A 20859-nucleotide genomic window follows, 5' to 3' on the forward strand; every position below is an offset into this window, starting at 1 on the left:
TTATGCAAGAATGGGCTGCCATCAGTCTGGATGTGGTCCAGAAGTTAATTGACAGCATGTCATGGCGGATTGCAGAGGTCTTGAAAAAGAAGGGTCAACACTGCAAATATTGTCTCTTTGCATAAACTTTATGTAATTGTCAATAAAAGCCTTTGACACTTATGGAATGCTTGTAATTATAGTTCAGTATACCATAGTAACATCTGACAAAAATATCTCATAACACTGAAGCTTTATTGGCTTCAGTATACATATCTCCCTGGCATATTACATAATTTATGCAGCAACATACAATACATTTTTGAACTTACCTTGTTGTGCTGTGCTCACTTGAACAGGAAAGTGGCGCGGCAGTCCTTCTTGTGGGCTCTAGAAAGAGGCCCAAAATTTCGACTTGGAATTCCGAGTTGGATGACAGTTCAAAACAATTCCCAGCCGGAGCTAGTTTTATCAGAGTTCCCAGTTGTCTTGAACTCACTGAAGTCTGAGATTTCCCATTTCCGAGTTGAAGTCATGAAGTCATGCTGGATTGACAGCATAGCCAATGTATTCAAACTTTTCTGGCCCATGGCGTTACCCCCTTTTTCGTGATGTTCAATCAGTAGTTACGATCTTGTCTCATCGCTGGAACTCCCCTACGGACTCGGCGAAGGTCGAGAGCCAAGCCTCACTGCTTCTTGACACACTGCTCGCTTAACTCGGAAGCCAGCCGCACCAATGTGTCGGCGGAAACACTGTCGAACTGACGACCGAAGTCAGCTTGCAGGCGCCCGGCCCGCCACAAGGAGTCGCTAGAGCACGATGAGACAAGGACTAATCAGCCGGCCAAATCCTCCCCTAACCCGGACGACACTGGGCCAATTGTGCACTGCCTCATGGGTCTCCCGGTCACAGCCGGCTGTGACACAGCCTGGGATCGAACCCGGGGCTGCAGTGGCGCCTTAGCACTCATTGTTGAATTTGCGATTTCCAACTTGTTGTGTAATGTTTATGTCCAATGGCCGATGAGCAGATTGCCGACTTGATGCATGATGACTGCTTGTCTAGCTTGCTAGCTAATATTTTTAAAGTATGATGTTGACATGATCTGTCCAATCAAAGCTACAATAGATATAATGTGATTTGACATCATTTTATCTGTGGCCAATGACCTTGAGCCTTCTTGGATGGGCACTTCTAATGTAAGTCTATGACAGCACCCAAGGGGCTTGACTTTTCAAGCTCTACCCATAGATTTTGCGGTGACGTAGTGTCCCCATGAGTGACAGAACACTGAGCCAATCACGGCGCAACTAGAGAACATTACCAACCCCTACGCGCCATATTTTCTGAAACACCTGCATTTTGGAGCTGCCTTACTCAAGAAAGGAAAAAAGAGACCATGTTTGTATGCGGCTTTATTAACTCAATGATTATTTGTTTTCATTGTTTGCAAACTGACATGTGACACGTATTAATGCCAAAATATATATTTTTTGCTAAACAGGTGGGGCTCAAAACAGGTGGGGCTCTGCTGTTCATTAGGCCTACTCATCTTGTTGGCTGACGAATAGTAAATCCAGGCTCTGTCGTAGCCGGCCGCGACCGGGAGACCCATGGGGTGGCGCACAATTGGCCCAGCGTCGTCCAGGGTAGGGGAGGGAATGGCCGGCAGGGATGTAGCTCAGTTGGTAGAGCATGGTGTTTGCAACGCCAGGGTTGTGGGTTCGATTCCCACAGGGGACCAGTATGAAAATAAAAAAATAATGTATGCACTCACTAACTGTAAGTCGCTCTGGATAAGAGTAAAATGTAAATGTGGACAGTTCTTCCAACATCTTCAATATGCGCCTCGGAATTCAATAAAGACGCGAACAGTTGCGTCCCCGATGTGTCTGTCTTCACTTGTAGCCTGTGAGAAGGACCCGATCACGTAACGGGCATTGGTTAATAAGAATTGAGATATCTGAGAGATACATGTGAGTGAGAGGTGCTTCGGAGCACGCAGCCAGGAGAAGGGAATTATAATTATTATATTTAGGGGGCATTACAGCCACAACATTTGAGGCATTATCAAGTGCTTGTCAAATTGTGAATGAGAGACTGATGAAGTGTGTGCAGCCTGCGCAAAAAAACAAAGCAGAGCTTATGCCTTTCATGCGACTTTTTTCAAATGATGCAGCCTTAGAATGTATAAAAAATCAAAACATATAGCCCAGCGTTTGTATGACAACTAAAGTTGCATAAATTACTCTAAATTAAGTATATATGAGGACCTGTTTCTTTGTTAACCGCTCAACACAGAATAGGACGTGCGCACTCCCTGAAATCGTTTGGTGAAAATATCCTTTCTATTTTTTTCAGCTATGTTCAATTGTATTCTTCATACTATAAAATAATGCCACGGAATTCTAAGCAAATCTTGTCTGCTAAATTAACTAGTGTAGCCCACAGCCATATGTCATAGCCAGATCAGGGCCTATTCTGTTCTTCTGAAATAGACTACATTTTCTTCATTTCATGTTTCTTTAGACCTGTCTAAAACAAATAATGGATTTATTGTGATGGTGTAGGCTATATTACATGGATTTATTAGACTTTTTAAAATGTAGATGTTCCAAAGTTCTGCATCAGTGGCTTGTAGGCTATGCGTGGAAGCCAGAAGATGCTAAATGTGTTTATGTTAATTAATGGTCAATTACCGTGAGACCGGCAGTTATTTGCTTGAAAATCACCGGCTGACAAAATGTCATGACCGCCACAGCCCTAGGTGTGCCACTGTACTTCCTCAATTGTGTGTAAACCTGTGGCTCACAGTCAATTTCACACCCTTATCTTCACACTATTTGACACACACACACACTGACGAGTGAGACCTATTGTCATCTGAAGAGGACGTTTACAAACTCAATTATGATGAAATTACTTTGAATCAGAAAAACTGTTTGCTGTTTTTCCTACCTTACTTCCCTGTTCTCTCTCACACACACACACACACACACACACACACACACACACACACACACACACACACTCTTTCAGCCCTTGTCTCTGTGTTCTCTGTCATAGATATCCTATTTGCCCAGGGGAATGAGGTGATCTTTAAGGTGGGTCTGTGTCTACTGAGCAGTCACGAAGGGGAGATAGTGGAGTGTGATAGCTTCGAGACTATCGTGGACTACCTGAAAACTACAATTCCTAACCTCACCCACACCCAGATGGAGGAGACCATCTCAAAGGTACAGATGGGGGGGAGACATTAAAAGTGAGCATTCACTGTTGGTGCTATATAGTGAATAGGGTGCCATTTGGGATGCACACGTGTAGTCTTGGGATACACACAATGGAGATTCTCCATTGAAAGTGCTTCGGAGTCCAAGACTAGGTTTAATCTGGGTCTGGGAAACTGGCCCTACATTTATATGGTGCCCTTGAGTAAGGCACTTAACCCCGAATTCCATAGATGCAGTGTTTGTGTTTGTGTGTGTATGTTGTCTCAGTGTTGGGCAGAGCGAAGAGACACGTTTTCGTTTCAACAATGAACAATAAAGCACTATTCTATTTGATTATGTAGCAGTATGTGTATTGTGTAGCTCAAACCCATGAGTGCTCATGATGAGTACAGTGCTTGTGGACATATGCGCTATATATGGCTTTGGCCATAAATATAGAGAGAGGTTGTGGAAGAGGCAAGCCACTAGGGCCTGCTCTATTTTATGACAATAATCCATAACAGAGCACATGACACACACCCTGCCCTAGGGTGACTGTAAAGACCTGTTTGTGGCTCTTGACTCCAGCACTGATTTACCTTTTCTTATTCTTATTTTTTTTAACTTATTTCCTGACTGTGTGTACAGGTGTTGGCGATTTTGACTTTCTCTTTGCTGTTGCCAGGTGTTTGAGGTAGAAGTGGGTGTTTTTAAACTCTGGGTTGCCAGGTTTACACACTTTGTAATTATGTGGGTTGCCAGGTGTTGGAGATGGACATCTCAAAGCAGCTACATGCGTATGAGGTGGAGTACCACGTGCTGCAGGACGAGATGGTGGACGCTGTGCAACAGTCAAACAACACAGACTGCCTGGATAAACTGGAGAAGACCAACAACCAGCTGAAGAAACAGAACATGGATCTGCTGGAGAACCTACAGGTGGGGAAACTGGCACTTTGTTTCCTCAGGGCAATTCATTTTGCAGTCCAGGAGTACACTATATAGTCCAAAAAGCAATCTTACCCCAGATTCTATTCTATTCTATTCTACAATATGAATATCCCAGAAAAAGAAAGAGGAGCAATGTCAGCAATGATCTTTGAGGTTCAATGTAGGGGCAAACACACAGGCTTACATTTCGGCATGTCAGAGGCCTTCCTCAGAGATGCTCATCTTGTCAAGTGTTATGGGTTAAGATGTCCCTCCGTTGACCATTGTTTCCCTTTGTATGCAAGCTGTGCTAAAGCACGTCTGGTACTACGCTCACATTATATACAGTACAGACAGAACATAGAAATAAACACTTTTTGGAGTAGACTGCTTCAGTCTGCCAGTAGATGTCACCAGAGCACAACCCCAAACACAGTATGAGAAAGACAAAGGAATTAGTCTCATTTCTCCGTCCAAGGAATTCTCACTTTTTGGCTCATTGGTCATTAATCCATATTGTAGACCAGTAAAAGTCTGTCTGTCTGTAAAATGAGGTCACAGCTGAGGAATCGAAGGGATTAAGGTTTGACACAGATTTGGAGAGTGAGACCCCTTAGTAAATGTTAACAGGAAACCGAGAACAGACTATTCTTAATGTTTCTACTGTGTTTTTACACAGGCACACAAACGCCAGATGCACACACACGCATGCACACACACACACGACACGGCCAATCCTTTACCTACTACATTGTCCCATATCATTATTCTTCTAAAGATACGGTCTAGATCAGGGGTGTCAAACTCATTCCACGGAGGGCCGAGTGTCTACAGGTTTTTGGTTTCTCCTTTCAGTTAAGACCTAGACAACCAGGTGAGGGGAGTTCCTTAGTGACCTTAATTCATCAATCAAGGGTGGAGCGAAAACCCGCAGACACTCGGCCCTCCGTGGAATGAGTTTGACACGCCCTGTATTAGGGCTGGGAATTGCCAGGTACCTCACAATTCAATATTATCACAAAACATAGGTGCCAATACGATATGTATTGCGATTCTCATGATTATATATGTATTGTGATTCAATACTGCGATTTGATTGCGATTTGATGTTCCAAACATATTGCTCAACATGTCTGCTGCAGAATTACAAGAGAGAGCATGAGAAAATGAAATAGAAGTGCTGAAAACATGTTGGTTCACTATTTAAAAAGAAGATGGAGAACAAGCTATAGGATGAAAAGTTTTGGTGCAGGTACATGCGACTAGTGCTAGCTTTCACCTGGATTCACCTCGTCATGGATAAAGCAGGTGTTCTTAATGTTTTGTATATTTGGTGTGATATATATATATATATATATATATATATATATATATATATATATATATATATATATAGTGGCAAAGAAGGGGGCAGAGTGTTAAATGGCAAATATGTGAGGGCAGAACTAATAAACGGGCTCTTCCCTCTCACTAAAATGGCCACTCCGACAAGAACTACAGATCACAAAATGGCCGACCGCCAAAAACCACAATCCCCAGAAGCAAGGGGAACGCTCGCAAGGTGGGGCCGACCCACATATAATGGGTCAAGACAAACCAGGAAGAGAGAGAGAGAGCAAGGGGCTGTGGATCTGTGAACCACAGAAAAAGAGAAAAGTGACAATATATATCAGCTGGATTTACCGTGTATGACCTGGACTGTTTGGACTTACCTGTTGGCTGTTGGACCTGGACCTACCGAGAACCCGATTTGTGTATCGAACACTGCTATCCTCGACCATGCCTGCGGCCTGGGTGGACCAGGACGGAGAAACCAACGTACAGGTACTGTCCTGTTCGAAAGAACTCCCTCTGGGGTGATTTCGGTGACCGTCTCCTGCTGAATTTGTGTACAAACTCTCCTAACATTTAACATTTCAGTCATTTAGCAGACGCTCTTATCCAGAGCGACTTACAAATTGGTGCATTCAACTTAGGATAGCCAGTGGGACAACCACCCTTTTTTAATGGGGGGAGGGGGGGTGGAAGGATTACTGTTATATGTAGTGTGTTGCACTCACTAACTGTAAGTCGCTTGGATAAGAGCGTCTGCTAAATGACGTAAATGTAAATGTTATACTATTCCAGGTATTCCTTAAAGAGGTAGGGTTTCAAGTTACTCCGGAAGGTGGTCAGTGACTCCGCTGTCCTGGCGTCGTGGGGGAGCTTGTTCCACCATTGGGGTGCCAGAGCAGCAAATAGCTTTGACTGGGCTGAGCGGGAACTGTGCTTCCGTAGAGGTAGTGGGGCTAGCAGGCCAGAGGTGGATGAACCTAGTGCCCTCGTTTGGGTGTGGGGTCTGATCAGAGCCTGAAGGTAAGGAGGTGCCGTTCCCCTCACAGCTCCGTAGGCAAGCACCATGGTTTAGTATTAGATGCGAGCTTCAACTGGAAGCCAGTGGAGTGTGCGGAGAAGCGGGGTGACATGAGAGAACTTGGGAAGGTTGAACACCAGACGGGCTGCAGCGTTCTGGATAAGTTGTAGGGGTTTAATGGCACAGGTCAGGGAGCCCAGCCAACAGCGAGTTGCAGTAATCTAGACGGGAGTTGACAAGTGCCTGGATTAGGACCTGTGCCGCTTTCTGTGTAAGGTAGGGTCGTACTCTGCAGGAACCTGCAGGATCGGGTCACCGCTTTGATGTTAGCGGAGAACGACAGGGTGTTGTCCAGCGTCACGCCAAGGTTCTTTGCACTCTGGGAGGAGGACACAATGGAGTTGTCAACCGTGATGGCGAGATCATGGAGCGGGCAGTCCTTCCCCGGGAGGAAGAGCAGCTCCGTCTTGCCGAGGTTCAGCTTGAGGTGGTGATCCGACATCCACACTGATATGTCTGCCAGACATTCAGAGATGCGATTCGCCACCTGGTTATCAGAAGTGGGAAAGGAGAAAATGAATTGTGTGTCGTCTGCGTAGCAATGATAGGAGAGACCATGTGAGGATATGACAGAGCCAAGTGACTTGGTGTATAGAGAGAATAGGAGAGGGCCTAGAACTGAGCCCTGGTTGCGATGGCACATTACCATCTGAGTAGGGGCAGAGTGAGTAGTGTTGGAGGAGAGCGAGACAGAAAAGGATACAAAGTAGTGGTTGGAGACTTGGAGGAGAGTTGCAGTGAGATTAGTAGAAGAACAGCATCTAGTAAAGATGAGGTCAAGCGTATTGCCTGCCTTGTAAGTAGGGGGGGATGGTGAGAGGGTGAGGTCAAAAGAGGAAAGGAGTGGAAAGGAGGAGGCAGAGAGAAATTAGTCAAAGGCAGACATAGGGAGGTTAAAGTCACCCAGAACTGTGAGGGGTGAGCCATCCTCAGGAAAGGAACTTATCAAGGCGTCAAGCTCATTGATGAACTCTCCAAGGGAGATGATAAGGATGTTAAGCTTGAATGGGCTAGTGACTGTGACAGCATGGAATTCAAATGAGGAGATAGACAGATGGGTCAGGGGGAAAAGAGAGAATGTCCACTTGGGAGAGATGAGGATTCCTGTGCCACCGCTGCGCTGACCAGATGCTCTCGGGGTATGCGAGAACACATGATCAGACGAGGAAAGAGCAGTAGGAGTAGCAGTGTTTTCTGTGGTAATCCATGTTTCCGTCAGTGCCAAGAAGTTGAGGGACTGGAGGGTAGCATAGGCTGAGATGAACTCTGCTTGTTGGCCGCAGAACGGCAGTTCCAGAGGCTGCCGGAGACCTGGAACTCCACGTGGGTCGTGCGCTTTACGTTGCAAAATTCGCATTGACTAAAATGATATTGTATTTGGTTGCTACAGTACTGCTAGCTGGTAGTGTTGGCTAGCTAGCAATGGCTGCGGTGTTGACTTTGTTTGAAAAACGGCGTCGCTGCGAACGAATTTAGCTGGCTAGCTAACCTCGATAGTTTCTCTATACTACACCTTTATCTTTGATACAAAGACAACTATGTAGCTAGCTAACATTACACTAATCAAATCGTTCCATTGTAATGTGTGTCATATTACCTGCGGAGCGAAGTACAGCATGACTACTCACTCCACTCACTTGAAGAGGATTGTCACACGTGGGGGAGAATGCGGGCACATTGTCGTTTGAACCGGATAAACGGACTAGCCATACCGCTGGTTAGGTAAATAAAAATAAATTTAAAAAAGTTCAGTTTGCACTCCGAAGGGGAGTCAGGTTTTTTGTCGTTTTGTTTGTTTCGTTCAGTTTGCTCTGGGAAAATTAGTATGGAAGGAGCCATACAGGCACTGTTACAAGCAGTGGCAGCCCAACAAGAGGCAACTAGTGCTCAACAAATAGCTCATCAGAATGCGATACGAATGCATCAGGACACCCTGCAGGTCCGGCAATGCACCAATCAGCTGCTAAGAGAGGAGCAAGAGAGAAACACCCGGGAGTTAAGAGAAGGCCTGCAGGGGCTAACGGCCCAAATTGGAGCTCAGTTACCAGCTACAAATACCCAGAGGCGGGCCAATCAATTTCTTCAAAAAATGACAAAGCAAGATGATGTGGAGCATACCTCACCACCTTCAAAAGGACGGCAGAGAGAGAGAGAAGTGGCCGAAAAGAGGAATGGGCAGGGCTTCTGGCACCATACCTGGAGCGTATTTCGACCTGGAGTTGAAAGATGCACAGGACTATGATCAACTAAAGGGAGAGATTCTGACTAGCCTGGGAGTGACCGATACCGTGAGGGCACATCGCTTCCACCAGTGGGCCTACAGACCTGGACAACCCCCTTGAACACAGATGTTCGACTTGATTCACCTGGCACGGAAATGGTTGTGACCGGAGACCCGTTCATCCGCCGAGGTCGTCAAGACCATCATACTCGACCAGTTTCAGCGAGGTCTACCCCGAGAAGTTCGACGATGGGTTGGCCAGAACGAGGTACTTTCGTGGCCTTGGTTGAACGGTATTGTACGGCAGGAACAGCTGAGCAGGCACAGGAGGATAAATACCCATTTCCCAGGCCCGGGCGGACCGGGTAAGACTGTTCCAGCATTGAGAGGGGGAAGAGAGCAGCCTGGGGCTGTGAGGAAAGAACCAGACTAGGGGCGAGACACTCCGGCAAAAGCCGAAAACCGGGACAGGGGGTTATCTGTTACAATTGTAATAGACCGGAACATATTGCGGCCTACTGCCCTATTAAATAAGAGCCAATGCAATGTGGTAACTACTCTACTTGAAAGACCAAAAAACAAACATATGTGCATGGTGAAGGTTGAAGGGAAAGAGGTTGCAGCCCTGCTTGATTCCGGCAGTATGTTAACCTTGGTCGTTGCAGACCTAGTGCTGACTCATAAACTGGATAAAAATCAGGATGTCAGTGTTACGTGCATTCATGGGGATACCCGTCCGTATCCCACAGCCTTAGTGAGCATACAAACTGAGGATGGGTTGCTGGATTATGAGGTCAGTGTGGTCCCGAAGATGCCGTATGATGTAATACTGGGTAGATAACTAACTTTGCAAGGTCAGGCCAAAAGAACGACATATTTGAGAAGCCAACCCCCCTGACCAAGCAGAAAGTAGCATCTAGGTCCTCAACTGGCAGCTTCATTAAATAGTACCCGCTAAACACCAGTCTCAACGTCAACAGTGAAGAGGCGACTCAAGGATGCTGACCTTCTAGGCAGAGTTGCAAAGAAAAAGCCATATCTCAGACTGGCCAATAAAAATAAAAGATTAAGATGGGCGGTCTGAGATATGGCATTTTCTTTGACGTTGAGACTGGTGTTTTGCGGGTACTATTTAATGAAGCTGCCAGTTGAGGACCTGTGAGGCGCCTGTTTCTCAAACTAGACACTAATGTATTTGTCCTCTTGCTCAGTTGTGCACCGGGGCCTCCCACTCCTCTTTCTATTCTGGTTAGAGCCAGTTTGCGCTGTTCTGTGAAGGGAGTAGTACACAGCGTTGTACGAGATCTTCAGTTTCTTGGCAATTTCTCGCATGGAATAGCCTTTCTTTCTCAGAACAAGAATAGAGTGACGAGTTTCAGAAGAAAGTTATTTGTTTCTGGCCATTTTGAGCCTGTAATCGAACCCACAATTGCAGATGCTCCAGATACTCAACTAGTCTCAAGAAGGCCAATTTTATTGCTTCTTTAATCAGCACAACAGTTTTCAGCTGTGCTAACATAATTGCAAAAGGATTTTCTAATGATCAATTAGCCTTTTAAAATGATAAACTTGGATTAGCAAACACAACGTGCCATTGGAACACAGGACTGATGGTTGCTGATAATGGGTCTCTGTACGCCTATGTAGATATTCCATTAACAATCTGCCGTTTCCAGCTACAATAGCCATTTACAACATTAACAATGTCTACACTGTATTTCTGTTCAATTTGATGTTACTTTAATGGACAAAAAAATTGCTTTTCTTTTGAAAACAAGGACATTTCTAAGTGACCCCAAACTTTTGAACGGTAGTGTGTGTGTGTGTGTGTGTGTATGTATATAGTCAAAAGTTTGGACACACCTACTCATTCAAGGGTTTGTCTTTATTTATACTAATTTTTACATTGTAGAATATTAGTGTAGACTTCAAAATGATGAAATATCACATACGGAATCATGTAGTAACTAAAAAAGTGTTAAACAAATCAAAATATATTTTATATTTGAGATTCTTCAAATAGTCACCCTTTGCCTTGATGACAGCTTTGCACACTCTTGGCATTCTCTCAACCAGCTTCACCTGGAATGCTTTCCAGCAGTCTTGAAGTAGTTCCCACATATGCTGAGAACTTGTTGGCTGCTTTTCCATCACTCTGTGGTCCGACTCATTCCAAACCATCTCAATTTGGTTGAGGTCGGGGGATTGTGGAGGCCAGGTCATCTGATGCAGCTCCTGTTATTATTTTGGATGTGTGTAAAACCCCTCATGTAGGCTATATGTCCAATCATATGCCCATCATGGAACGAGAGATGAGCTAATGCGGATGACCCTATTTAGAAACATTAAAGTTATTTACCTGTAATAATTGTTTGTTTTCTGTTTCATGTGATAAAAAATATAATGAAAGTTGTTTCAACAGCACTGCGTCGGGTGTATTTCTTATCCTGGCAAATTCATTAGCCAAGGAGCGTATTCATAAAAGGTTTCTAAATGGTCTACTCATGAGGCATTTGCCATCATGCTTTTGCATTCGTCACAGTTCACATAGGCCTACCTGCAGTGCAAACTCCATTCGGCTTGTATCCATCCATATTTTCCAAAGAGTGCCTCTTGACCCGTTACCAAAGACGCACTCCACCAAACATATTGAAATTATTCAGTCCAATAACGCCATATCAACGGTAGTAATATGTTATATCTTGCTTATTGAGAACATGCCTCACACATACAATACAATTTACGGGAGCCTAGTATTTCTTATTTGAGGAGAAGTGCGATGTGCAAAGACATGTAGGCCTATACTCGTTGAAGCCAATTTCAACAATGTTGTCAACACTCCAAACATATTGAGCAAACACTGATGTTTTTTTACTGTTGTTATTACTCGTTACTGTAGCCTATGCTATTCAATAAACTGTAGTATCAATCCACAATAGACTAGGATGAGAATATTCTGTGGCCCCAGCCAAATTGGAGTTGATGACAACACAAAGACCATCAATAACCTACAGAACTTGAGACTACGGCATGCAGTATTAAGCCATGAAACGCGTTGATTGGCCAGTGAGTGGCCAAGCCCTAGTCACATCTCCAATTTATTTATTCATCAAAACACAACCCTTTTACGCCACCGCCAGCTACTGCACCCATAATTCTGGTTGTGAAAATAGCAAAAATGTTGACACACCCCCGATCCTCTAGCGCTACCACCAGCTCTAAGGTTTACCATTGTGTTAGTTTTGTTAAAATAGAGCCCAAAGTATCAATATAATGTCGTCCAAAGTAATATTGCGATATGTAACTATCACATTTTTTCCCCCTACCCTCTATGCACCCATCCCATGTGTTAGTTGTCTAAAATCATCCGTTCTCCTCGTCTTTCTCCAAGGCGGCACGTCAGAAGATCCAGAGCCTGGAGGCCACTGTGGAGAACTTCCTGTCACGCGAGTCCAAGATGAAGCACATGATCCGCTCGCTGGAGCAGGAGCGCCAATCCTACCAGAAGACTATCGAGCGCATGCGCTCCTGCCTGCCCCCGGACGCCCTGGCTGACGTGGAGATGACCCACATGGTCAAGCCGGCCCAGGGGCCAAACAGCAAGGCCAAGCCCGCCGTCAAGAAGCCTTAATGGGGGAGGAGAGGAAGGCAAAGGCACCCGATCTGGAGGTCTAGATGGAGAGACTCTGGAGGATGGACAGACAGAGAGAGGGAGATGGATATTACTGACAGAGTGAGAGGACTCTGGCGATGGATGGATAGAATTTCTGAATTTGAAAATGAACTTTTTACATTTGTGAAACTGTTTAGCCGTACATGTTTGGGCCCTGTAGGTGTGTGTATATGTGTTGTCGTTTTACGACAGGTGGTGTAGTTCCTTTATGATGTGTCGCCATTCCGACAGACAGACTGACTTGACAGTATGGGAACTGTACTATCTCCTTCGAGACCATGCACCATTGTTGAGGAGGGCAAAGTGGGGATGTGGGGGCGGCCGTGTGGGAGCTTTCCTGTCACAATGGAACCAACCAATGGAGCTGTCCCAAAAGTGCAAAACCGTCCCATCTGGCATTTCAGGCAGGCTCAATCAAACGCAAAAAAAATAATGTTTTTAAAGAAAACAAATACTACTTGAACCCAGGTCTGGAGCATAGAGTCCAGTGTCCATGACAACGCCTGTGTTCCAGCGATGTCTTTGCTGAACAACACTGATCAGCATAGCATTTGTTATTTCAAAGATACCTACAATTATGGATGTGAATGTAATTCCCTCCAAAGAGCATCATGATTATGACTTGTTGGGGTATACAATAACCAGACAAATATTGATGTCTGTGTAAAGTAGCTACATGCCAGCATTGAGAATAATGTCTAGCTTGCCTTGTTACACGTATGTTCTTTACATGTTTTGTTTTGTCGCCTTTCCAAACACACACAATAAAGGGACGGAGGATGGCAGAAAAATCCCTGCTCTCAGAGTGTACACATAAATCATCATCATCCTCTTATACACTACCTGGGTGTGGGCTTATCAGAGCTCAGTATTTTTCTGTCCTATTCTTGCTGATGTTGTCATACTGAAGTGGTACAGCTGACAGATTACAACACTGTTGCCACATATTGGCCATGTGGTCTGTTTTGAATGTGCTGTGTGTGCCTGCGTGCATGTGTCTGTGTGTGCGTACACAGGAAACAAAAAGAGTATAAAGATGGTTCACTGTCTCTGTAGGCTGGAGAACAGACTGAGTTGAATGTCATACCACACACACACACACACACACACACACAGCTGACCTCATGGACAGACACTTTTTCATGATGTTCCAGGACGGTACACACACACACACTGTCTCCAGGACTTTCTCTCTTCCTTCATACTGTTTTATCCCACCTTCACATCTGAGTCATGTTCTGATTTGAAAATATATATATATCTCTGCTCTGATATTGACTGTTAAACACTGACCTGCCTGCAGCTGAAAAAAATATATCTTAAAAAGTTTAACGTTGAATATTGTTGCAAACAGTGTTATACTGTTCACTTTTTTGTATTGTGAACTGAAAGCAGTTAGTGAAAGTTGACCAAGTGGACATGTAGCATATTTGGGTCTTTGTAATATGGATGATTTCTATTATTTGCTTTCTGAGATGTTGAAACAATGTTTATTTTTGATGGTCAATCTGTCAATCGTGTGTGTACAATGTATGAACAGTTATGTTTCACAGAGTTGATACGAATACGAACGGCACTCCATGTGGATACCTTGAATTAGGCTACTGCAGCCGATCCACACACGTTTAAGGTTGACAAAGCCCATTCGACTTGATCCCTCATCGTCAACTAGCCTGTGACCATCGAGGTGACAAAGTTTTACCACAACCTTTTCACAACCAGTCGACACACACAGAACTAAATGGTGATGTTTTCTATAGCTACATCAAATTAAGCAGCATATCCAACATTTTCACACAAAAAACAACAACATTTAATTTGATCAAGAAAATAATCCTGCAGCAACAGGAAATGTGAATTATTATGTGGATTATAATTAATGGAAATTTTTGCAGGGGGTGATACGTTTTTAGTTAGGATAAATCAAGTCTGACATTTTAAAGTGGAAATTACAAACTTTAGAAACCTTTTTAAACCTTGAACAATTTGCATTTCCTGATGTGCAGGAAAAATCCTTGCGACAACAGTGATCAAATTAAGATATTACATCTGTATGACACAGGCTTCTCTTATTCGATGGTTCTTAGTCTTCACTGTGGACATTTTTTATGTAACTCATTTCTTTTTCATATCAGTGCTTTTCTTAGGGGGAGTGTTGGCTGTGGTTGCATTGTTATTTGCCTCAATGTACTCTCTCCTGTACTGCCTTTTGAACCAAAGAGGTTTTAATGCTTTCGTTGCTAAATGTTTAGCAACCAGTCTTTTTTGTCTTATATTTAATCAAATAATCACTGTTACTGTTTCAGCACTGTTTTTCAACACTGTCAGTGTTTAATTGTTTCAAAATGTTCTGTGTTTTCATGTGTTTGAACGCTTTTAGTGTTTTCATGTTAAAAAAGCTCAAAAGAGATCTACTTCTGGGTCATACAAAGACAACCGTCCTTTTGCTATCTAGAGATTCATGTCTTACAAAGATGATCAATAGGCTGGCCAATCATCATTGATAATCAGAGTGAACTAGTTTTAAGTCATGTTCTTGTGTTAACTCATAAGTGCCAAAACAAAGCATGAATGCAGTCTTCCTCATCTACCCTGAATCGGAGATAAGCTTATGACCGGGATTGAGGGTGATATAAGGGAAGCCCTAATGGCTAGCTTGAGCGTTTGCAATGTTCATTTTCTTAGTGTTGCATCTGTGTACGTAGCCTACATCATCGCATTGTTCAATCACTACTATGGAATAACATCGTTTGTGTTGATTGTGTTGAATGAATGTCGATTGCCTGTTTTGTTGAAATGAGGCCTCACAAAGAAAAATGTCATGTGCACTTCAATAAATCACACCTTCACTTACTTTTTCTATTCACCTGTGTCTCGAGTGGTTTCTTTCACTTAAAATAATTGTCAGCAAATGTGGAAAGTATTCAGACCCCATAACTTTTCCACATTTTGTTAGGTTACAGCCTTATTCTAAAATTGATTAAATCGTTTTTTTCCCCTCATCAATCTACACACAATACCCCATAATGACAAAGAAAAAACAGGTTTTTAGAAAATGTTGCTAATTTATTTAAAAATAAATAAACTGCAATATCACATTTACATAAGTATTCAGACCCTTTACTCAGCACTTTGTTGAAGCACCTTTTGGCAGCGATTACAGCCTCGAGTCTTCTTGGGTATGACGCTACAAGTTTCTCCCATTCTTCTCTGTAGATCCTCTTAAGCTCTGTCAGGTTGGATGGGGAGCGTTGCTCTCCAGAGATGTTTGATCGGGTCCAGAGACTTGTCCCGAAGCCACTCCTGCATTTGTCTTGGCTGTGTGCTTAGGGTCTTTGTCCTGTTGGAAGGTGAACCTTCGCCCCTGTCTGAGGTCCTGAGCACTCTGTAGCAGGTTTTCATCAAGGATCTCTCTGTACTTTGCTCCGTTCATCTTTGCCTCGATCCTAACTAGTCTCCCAGTCCCTGCCGCTGAAAAACATCCACACAGCATGATGCTGCCACCACCATTCTTCACCGTAGGCATGGTGCCAGGTTTCCTCCAGACATGACGCTTGGCATTCAGCCCAAAGACTTCAATTTTGGTTTCATCAGACCAGAGAAACTTGTTTCTCATGGTCTGAGAGTCTTTAGGTGCCTTTTGGCAAACTCCAAGCGGGCTGTCATGTGCCTTTTACTGAGGAGTGGCTTCCGTCTGGCCACTCTACCATAAAGGCCTGATTGGTGGAGTGCTGCAGAGATGGTTGTCCTTCTGGAAGTTTCTCCCATCTACACAGAGGAACTCCAGAGATCTGACAAGAGTGACCATCGGGTTCTTGGTCAACTCCTTGACTGAGGCCCTTCTCCCCCGATTGCTCAGTTTGGCCGGGCGGCTAGCTCTAGGAAGAGTCTTGGTGGTTCCAAACTTCTTCCATTTAAGAATGATGGAGGCCACTGTGTTCTTGGGGACCTTAAACGCTGCAGAAATTGTTTTGGTACCCTTCCCCAGATCTGTGCCTTGACACAATTCTGTCTTGGAGCTCTACGGACAATTCCTTCGTCCTCATGGCTTGGTTTTTGCTCTGACATGCACTGTAAACTGTGTAGGTAAGTGTAAAGTGACTATGCATAAATAATAAACAGAAGCAGTGTAAAATAAAAAGGGGGGGGGGAGCATAGAAGTAATTTAGCTCGTCTGGTAGGTTTGTGTCACTGGGCAGCTCGCGGCTGTGCTTCCCTTTGAAGTATGTAATAGTTTGCAAGCCCTGCCACAGCCGACGAGCGTCGGAGCCGGTGTAGTACGATTCAATCTTAGTCCTGTATTGAAGCTTTGCCTGTTTGATGTTTCGTCGAAGGGCATAGCGGGGTGTCCGCATAGCGAAGTGTCCGGGTTAGTGTCCCGCTCCTTGAAAGCGGCAGCTCTACCCTTTAGCTCAGTGGGGATGTTGCCTGTAATCCAAGGCTTCTTGTTGGGGTATGTAGGTACGGTCACTGTGGGGGGGACGTCATCGATGCACTTGATGAAGCAAGTGACTGATGTGGTGTACTCCTCAATGCCATCGGAAGAATCCCGGGAACATATTCCAGTCTGTGCTAGCAAAACAGTCCTGTAGCTTAGCATCTGCGTCATCTGACCACTTCTTTATTGACCAAGTCACTGGTGCTTCCTGCTTTAGTTTTTGCTTGTAAGCAGGAATCAGGAGGATATAATTATGGTCAGATTTGCCAAATGGAGGGCGAGGGAGAGCTTTGTTTAGCGTGAAAAACCCAGCAGCGTTGCAGTTCTTGACACACTCAAACCGGTGCTCCTGGGACCTACTAACGTACCCCGTTCAAAGGGACTTAAATCTTTTGTCTTGCCCATTCACCCTCTGAATGGCATACATACACAATCCATGTCTCAAATAATCCTTCTTGAACCTGTCTCCTCCCCTTCATCTACACTGATTGAAGTGACTTTAACAGGTGACATCAATAAGGGATCATAACTTCCACCTGGATTCACCTGGTCAGTCTGTCGTGGAAAGAGCAGGTGTTCGTAATGTTTTGTACATACATAGATACATACAGTGGGGTCCGAAACTATTGACACCCTTGATAACAATGAGCAATGATGACTGTATAAAATAAATAAAAAATACTGAGCTATATTGTAAGCAAAAAAAAAAGGGATTTTATTTTATAGTAATACAATTGCTCAGAGAAATACATTTAGTTTAACAAGTAATAGAAAATATTCTCAAAAAGGTAGGGGTCAAAATGATTAATACCCTTAAAGATTCTTATAAATAAAGGAGTCAAAAGTTTAGTATTTGGTCCCAAATTCCTAGCACGCAATGACTACATCAAGCTTGTGGCTCTACAAACTTGTTGGATTGTCACGGATTCTGCCGAGGCTGCCCCTCCTCCTTGCTCGGGCAGGCTTCGGCGTTCGTCATCACCGGAATACTAGCTGCTGCCGATCTATGTTCTATGTTTCTATGTTGCACCTGTTGTCTATTGTTAAACACCTGTTGCCCATTATGTGATTACTCCTTCCCTATTTAACCCAGTGGCTCCCAATGTGTTTTGTGCGTGTTTGTTTTTCGTTTCGTGTGTCGTTGGTGAGCGGGTTAGTTCCTCCCTGTGTGGAGGTATTCAGTTTTGTTATCTTTACTTATTTTCAGTAAAGTACGTTTCATAGAGTTCTGTGTCCTGCGCCTGACTTCGATCCACCGCATTACACTGACACTCGTGACAGAAACACGCACCATTTATGGAGTCAGCAGGTACAGCCAGTCAGTCCGAATCGATGGAGGAACTAGTTCAACGACAGGAGAGTATAATCCAGGCTCTCGGCACCGCTATAGAGAGGGTGATGAATACTATGGACCGATGGGAGAGAGGTGGCCTTCCTACACCTCCTCCAACCACCCATACCACAGTCCACCCCTTCGCCACCTGGGCCCAGTGGGATTCGGCTCTCGCTCCCGAGGGCATATGACGGTACACCAGCCGGGTGTCAGGGTTTCCTTCTCCAGGTAGAGCTCCACCTGGCAACCATTCACCCGGCGCCCTCGGGATATGAGAGCGTGTCCGCCATCATCTCCTGTCTGTCGGGGAAGGCGCTCGAGTGGGCCAACGCCGAGTGGGGAGGAATTGACGCTACATCGGTCCGCTACGAGGATTTCACCTGCCGCTTCCGGGCGGTATTTGATCATCCACCGGAGGGGAGAGCGGCGGGTGAGTGTCTGTTCCACCTAAGACCGGAGAGGAGGAGCGCCCAGGATTTTGCGCTGGAGTTCAGGACTTTGGCAGCCAGCGCAGGATGGAATGAGAGGGCCCTGATCGACCACTATCGTTGCAGCCTAAGGGAGGACGTTCGGCGGGAACTGGCCTGCAGGGATACCAATCTCAACCTGGACCAACTGGTGGAGATGTCCATCAGGCTGGATAACCTGTTGGAGACCCGCGGACGTTCTGATCAGGGCCCATTCATTCTATCCCCCAGCACCTCTGACTCTACCCCCATGGAGCTCGGAGGTGCAGCGCTTAGGGAGACCAGGAGAGGGGCCGTCCCCTGCGCCAACTGTGGCCGCAGAGTACACACTACGGGTCGGTGCTGGGGAGGGTCCCCCGGGAGTCGAGGCAGTAAGCAGAGCACTGGTCGACCATCACAGGTGAGTAAGCACCCGACTCACCCAGAGCTCCCTTTGGTCAGTTGTGTATAGAGGTTGTTTTTTCAGAGTTTTCTCCTCATTCCCAGCATAGGGCGCTAGTAGATTCAGGCGCAGCTGGGAATTTTATTGATCGTCAATATTCACATAGTTAGGGATTCCTACTGTTCGTGTTGATGTGCCTTTCCCTGTACACGCATTAGATAGTCGCCCGCTAGGGTCAGGCCTAATCAGGGAGGTTACTGCACCACTCTTAATGAGGACGCAGGGGGGTCATGAGGAGAGGATTAGTTTCTATCTGATTGATTCTCCTGCGTATCCTGTGGTGTTGGGACTTCCCTGGTTAACCACTCATGACCCCACTATTTCCTGGCAACAGAGGGCTCTCAAGGGATGGTCCAGTCAGTGCTCAGGGAGGTATATAGGGGTTTCCTTGGGGGCTACTACGGTGGAGAGTCCAAACCAGGTCTCCACAATGCACATTCCTTCCGAGTATGACGATTTTGGCTCTCGCCTTCAGTAAAAAGAGGGCGACTAAATTACCACCCCATCGTCCGGGGGATTGTGCGATAAATCTCCAGGTAGGCGCTGCACTTCCCCGGAGTCACGTCTATCCTCTGTCACAGGCGGAGAAGGCGGTTATGGAAACATATGTCTCCGAATCTCTGAGACAGGGGATACATTCGGCCTTCCACTTCACCTGTTTCTTTTTCGTGAAGAAAAAGGATGGTGGGTTACGCCCGTGCATTGATTACTGTGGGCTTAATCAGATCACTGTCAAGTACAGCTATCCCTTACCTCTGATAGCTTGTATGACGGAGTCACTGCACGGGGCGCACTTCTTCACGAAATTGGATCTCAGGAGCGTGTACAATCTGGTGCGTATTCGGGAGGGAGATGAGTGGAAGATGGCATTCAGCACCACCTCAGGACACTATGAGTACCTCGTCATGCCATACGGGTTGATGAATGCTCCATCAGTCTTCCAAGCCTTTGTCGTTGAGATTTTCAGGGATCTGCACGGACAGGGTGTAGTGGTGTATATTGATGACATTCTCATATACATTGCTACACAGGCCGAGCATGTGTCCCTGGTGCGTAAAGTGCTTGGACGACTGTTGAAGCATGACCTGTATGCCAAGGCGGAGAAATGCCTGTTCTTTCAGGAGTCCATCTCCTTCCTAGGGTACCACATGGCCGCGTCTGGGGTGAGGATGGAGAGTGACCGCATTTTGGCTGTGCGTAATTGGCCGACTCCAACCACGGTGAAGGAGGTGCAGCAATTTTTGGGGTTTGCCAATTACTACCGGAGGTTTATCCGAGGCTTTGGTCAGGTAGCGGCTCCCATTACCTCGTTGCTGAAGGGGGGACCGGTGCATCTGCGGTGGTCAGCTGAGGCGGACAGGGCGTTCAATCATCTGAAGAACCTGTTTACCTCGGCTCCAGTGCTGGCTCATCCGTATCCCTCCTTGGCTTTCACGGTTGAGGTGGACGCGTCGGAGGCTGGGATAGGTGCTGTGCTTTCCCAGCGCTCAGGCACACCACCAAAACTCCGCCCCTGTGCGTTCTTTTCGAAGAAGCTCAGTCCGGCGGAGCGCAACTATGATGTGGGGGACCGGGAGCTGTTGGCTGTGGTCCAAGCCCTGAAAGCGTGGAGACATTGGCTTGAGAGGGCTAACCACCCTTTTCTCATTTTGACTGACCACCGCAATCTGGAGTACATCCGGGCGGCGAAGAGATTAAACCCTCGCCAGGCAAGGTGGTCAATGTTTCTCACCCGTTTTTGTTTCACCCTT

General features: G+C 45.5%; 1 protein-coding gene across 1 annotated transcript in view; it reads left to right on the plus strand.

Moving 5' to 3' along the window:
• The window catches only part of LOC121546305 (TBC1 domain family member 4-like), a 154233-nt gene extending 138939 nt beyond the window's left edge, over positions 1-15294 (plus strand). The window contains exons 19-21 of the mRNA XM_045212896.1: positions 3049-3218; positions 3954-4130; positions 12147-15294. Of these exons, the coding sequence (XP_045068831.1) occupies positions 3049-3218; positions 3954-4130; positions 12147-12386 (587 nt within the window). The 3' untranslated portion in view covers positions 12387-15294. The remainder of the gene's footprint in view (positions 1-3048; positions 3219-3953; positions 4131-12146) is intronic.
• The last annotated feature ends 5565 nt before the right edge of the window (positions 15295-20859 follow it).

The sequence above is a fragment of the Coregonus clupeaformis genome, unplaced genomic scaffold, assembly GCF_020615455.1.
Source record: "Coregonus clupeaformis isolate EN_2021a unplaced genomic scaffold, ASM2061545v1 scaf0061, whole genome shotgun sequence".
Classification (NCBI taxonomy): domain Eukaryota; kingdom Metazoa; phylum Chordata; class Actinopteri; order Salmoniformes; family Salmonidae; genus Coregonus; species Coregonus clupeaformis.